General features: G+C 42.8%; 1 protein-coding gene across 1 annotated transcript; it reads left to right on the top strand.

Moving 5' to 3' along the window:
• Positions 1-359: 359 nt before the first annotated feature.
• SARC_12911 (hypothetical protein) lies at positions 360-4,833 on the top strand (the record flags this gene model as incomplete). Its single annotated transcript, XM_014292974.1, has 6 exons — positions 360-521; positions 1,143-1,271; positions 1,833-1,945; positions 2,394-2,525; positions 2,984-3,214; positions 3,794-4,833. Coding segments are annotated over 6 exons (946 nt in total), but the record flags the coding sequence as incomplete, so codon positions are not given.
• Positions 4,834-5,177: the final 344 nt, after the last annotated feature.

Here is a 5,177-nt window from a genome sequence, read left to right as displayed (position 1 = left end):
ATAAATATACATATATATATAAGTATAAAATATAAATATACAAGTCAAATGTCAGGTACTACACTGGCGACACAGGCGGTGTTGCTTTTGTATGTAGACAAGGGGTGAATCAAATCGAGATATACAGGATGCAGTCAGAAACAGACTCCCTAAAATAGCACATAATAGACACGCATCCTTAAAGACTGGCATACTACAAGTTTCTTGATCCTATCATACTATATATTACTTAATGCAAGCACACTATTTTTATCTCTATACTACCAGACTATACATATCTATACACTAACATACCATATCTTTATTAGTACCAACAAACTGCATACCTTTTAACACTTTCATGCCATTTCTTTCCCCCACAGTCGCGAGTCTCAGACCCTCCACGTGAGTAACATCGACGCTTTCGGAGGCAAAGACCCCTCTCGCACACAGCAGAGCTTCAACTCCTTCGCTCAGTCGCAGGACTACTTTGCCTGGATCTCCCTACAGGTCCGAAACTGCAAGTTCCACAACTTCTTCTCGTAAGTGAACGTGTATACGTATCTTGTATAACGGAGGCTTCTCGTAAGTGAGCGTATAGACACACAATAACAAATACTTCTGGCAAGTGTGTGTATATACACGCTACAACAACTGCCGATGAGATGTGTATATTCATCAAGACATACAGCAGTGCTAGTTCTGCAGAGTTGTGTCTGATGATGTATGTTGTAGCGTATTAGAAGTGCGTCTGCGTGCACACTTATATGTATGACTCATTTGAATAATAAAAGAGCGGCTGTGCGGTTTCTGTCTTCTACTGCGACAGTACTAGAAGGACGTATGTGATGCTGTTTAAATTGATGTATACAGAGTTCCATAGGTAACAATATATACGCAGAAACTAAATCAACACATACTTATCTAACTATACATACACATACAGATCAGTGTACCTTTCCCAAAATATATATACTTATCTAATCATATATGCACGTACAGATATATATACTTATCCCTCAAATACTATACCCTATATAAAACTACACCTCACCTACCCTATTTACAATCCTCATACCCTACATACAAAACCGTTCCTTTCTCCTAACCCATAACCCATAAATCAAAACCTAAACCCTATAAACCCTATCTATCACACACAGGGCCCACCGCGGCTCCGTCTTCTTTGTGTGGACTACAGGTAACGTGACAATCGACGGTGACTCAGCTTTCACTTATAACACAGTCGCAGACAGGAGAGAGGTCTTCGGCGGTGGGGCGGTTTCTCTCGGGTAAGTGTTCGATTGACTGAGATTCGGAGTGTTTTCTTGTGTGAGTGTGTGTTGCATGGGCATCTGTAGGTATATTTGGCATCTGTAGGTATATTTGGCATCTGTAGGTAAGTTTGGCATCTGTAGGTATATTTGGCATCTGTAGGCATGTTTGTATAGTACGTCGTGGGAGAGAACGCACTCGCACGCAATGATATATAATCACGAACGATCATCATGAGATCAGCACAGCATACATGCATGTGACTACACATACATTACTATACGTACATGTGTAACACACATATACAACTATACATACACGTGTAAACATCTGTAAATACACATCTCTATATCACACGACCTCAGAGTGTTCACCTTACAATTTACGTTTGTATGATGAGTGTTGACCTGAGATTTTACGTTTATATGAGTGTTCACATTACATTTTACGTTCTTATGAGTGTGTTCACCTTGCAATTTACGATTATATGAGTTACAATTAATGTTTATGTGAGAGTGTTCACTTCACATTTTATGTTTATATGAAAGTATTCAACCCACCACTTACATATTTTACAGATACATCGCAGAGGATGCCTATGTCAATATCACAGCCACGTTCCACAACAACGCAGTAGTCTATCCTTATCCCTTTGGCTCTGAGCACGGAGAAGGTGGCGCTATCTTTGCCGGTATGTTCTAGTAAAAACATAGCCCCTACCTCTTTTCCATCCTTATAGATGAAGCATGTTTATACACTCTATGACCTTCTGTCATGTGCCACTTGATACGTACAGTGATTTCTTGACAACATGGCCAATACGTTACAATGTACACAAAGGATGTGCAACTTGTGAGTGCCCTATGATAGCTCACCAGTAAACACGCAAACATGAACAACGCACTTGCTGTTCTACTATCTCATGCAATACATGCTATCCCATCTACCTATACTTCATTTGAGGTGTATAAAGAGTGCGGCACATGGTATGCTCTACATATCCTCACCCATCTACCCTTTCAATCTAGCTATCCTTTGCCTATTATACCTACCTATCCTTTACCCATTATATCTACCTATTATATCTACCTACTATTTACCTATTATATCCACCTATCCTATACCTGCGCTATATACAGAGTATAGCACAGGGCATGTATACATCGGAGGAGAGTTTAAGAACAACTTCGCCGCAGACGGAGGGGCTGTGCACATTAAGAACGTCGAGAGTGGCACCTTAACGCTGGATGGCCATTTCGAGCACAATATGGGTATGTGTAGGTGTGTGTACGTGGATGAATACATTATAGGGATATGAATATGTATTCACGTGAAAAACAAGGAGAATGTATGTCTTTTAGGGTTTAGGGTTTTAGTTTCGAGCACAATATGGGTATGTGTAGGCGTGTGTGTACATTGATGTATGCATCATAAGGATATGAATATGTATTCACGTGAAAAACAAGGTGAATGTATGGCTCGAGCACAATATGTGCACAAACACATATACTCGACTATACCACTCACCCTGTCTCCATCCCACCCCAACTTACCTACACACAGTGCTGGACACAACCACTACACAGCATACGTACACGTACACATAGACTTATCCTTGCTATTTATACATCTCCAAATATGATACCTACCAACACTATCTCACACTTACACCCCACCACACACACACATACACCAACTATACCACTCACCCTTCCCTTCCCACCTACAGCCCTCGACACAGGCGCAGGCTGTCGCGGAGGTGCGCTCCGTATCTTCAACCTGACAGCTCCGGTGATCCTGCGTGGTACGTATGTAGACAACTTGTCTGACACGGGTAGAGGGGCTGTAGTGGCTCTGAACATCCTCAACCGAAACTCGAGCGTTGAGCTGGACGGGGAGTTCCGGCTGAACACGTGCGGCACTCAGGGCGCCGTGGTGTCGCAGACGTCGTCCTTTTTTGGTATGATCTATTTATAGAATTGTGTTCTATTTATAGAAGTTTGTTCTGCTGTTTATAGATTGCCCGGGGTGTGTGCTGGAGGTTTGCATAGTGTTTCGGGTATTTGAAGTAGAGTGTAGTTGTCCCCCCAGGCACATACCTTCGCAGGTGAGTGATCACCAACTTCAGTTAATACATACTTTTGCATTATGTCCTACTCCCATCCATACATGCAAAGACCCATATACACATACCATACATGCATAGACCCATATACACATACCATACATGCATATAGACCCATATACACATACCATACATGCATAGACCCATATACACATATTATACACGCATAGAACCATATACACATACCATACATGCATAGACCCATATACACATATCATACATGCATAGACCCATATACACATACTGAACACTGCCTACACTCCAACACATATACACCGGTCGCGTTAGCTGCATTCCCATACATACATGCAGATACTGAACATTGCATACGCACATAAATATACCCACACACACATACTAAACAACTCCACCACACACACATACTAAACAACTCCACCACACACACATACACAGGTGAAATCACCTACAAGAAGGGATGCAAAATGCTCGGCAATGAAGGCTACGACAACCCGAAGTCGAATATTATGTACATCCAACGGCCTGTAGTACAGCGTTTAACGCACGAGGACCTTGTAGTGGACGCCTCCGGGGGGATTGTTGAGGATCTCAAGTTCGTTATGATCACGGCCTGAGGCAGACATGGGGTAGAGAAGAAAACGTAAACGTTTGGCTTAAAGCTGGCGCTATGACGGCTTAAAGCAGACGTGTATAGAGGGACACACGTTAACGTTGAGCGCATACCTGACACGGCACATGTGTGTCACTTGAGCGTGCTAGATTAGAGGAGGATCCGAAGCAGGGTTTTCAGGTTTTAGGGTTTGTATTCAACCCTATGAGCCCGGAGGTGAACGAATGGGTAGCGAGTAGTGTGTATGCGAAGATGCTCGGTACGGGAGAGGGGACTCTGACACAACCAGCCGATCTTTATACTAACCCACGCCTTAGCCACCTATGATAGTAGGATACTGACCAACGGCTTAGCCGTCTATTATAGTCCATGCAATGGGGTGCGCTGTGTGGTGTGGTGTGGTGTAGTCAGGTAGACGGGCGCAGGTGCATCTCTGACTATCTGACCGGATAAGGAAGTAGGATCTGATAAAACCCTAAACCCTACCCTAAAACCCAAGTGTATATAGAGTGAGAGGGGGGTATTCAATGGATCCAGAAGAGTTGTCCGAATGCTGTGGAATTAGCGAGATACGATTACAACTCTGGTTATCCCAAACGACCATCCCCGTCCAGCTGACAGTGTTGCTTTGATAGTCTAACAGATGAGGTTGGATGCGCAGAATAGCAAACAACAAATAGCATTAAAGGAGCAAATGAGACAAAATGACCCGAAAACAATATTCGTGCACATACCCAATCCAAACAAATCTTAATATTAACCCGAATAAATGTTTCCTCAGCTGACAATGTGGCTTTGATAGTCTAACAGCTGAGGCTGGGTGCGCAGATTAGCAAATAGCAATTAAAGAAACCAATTGGAACAGTATGGCCCGAGGTTTTCGTGCACATTCCCGATTCGCACCAATTTCGCAAATATTGAGTGATATCTGTTACCCCCCGTGCCTGAGTGGCAGTTTGAGGTGTGTGTTTCAGGTGTGTGTACATTTCAGTTTGTTTTCGCTTGATTCAAACACTTAACACCAACATTAACTACAAAATTAAAACCTGTGCGATAACTTTATATAATATTATATTGTCATCTACATTTCGGTTCGGCTTGCTTTCGCCAAATTAGCGACATTCCTCTCTCGTTGAAACAATCGCATTTCGTACCTGCACGCGCTGCAGACGTCTTTANGTTCTCAGCAGCGGCGATAGTATATATATA

Source organism: Sphaeroforma arctica (assembly GCF_001186125.1).
Source record: "Sphaeroforma arctica JP610 unplaced genomic scaffold supercont1.2707, whole genome shotgun sequence".
Lineage (NCBI taxonomy): Eukaryota > Ichthyosporea > Ichthyophonida > Sphaeroforma > Sphaeroforma arctica.
Note: the sequence above shows the minus strand (reverse complement) of the source record. Positions and strands in the feature narration are given on the sequence as shown.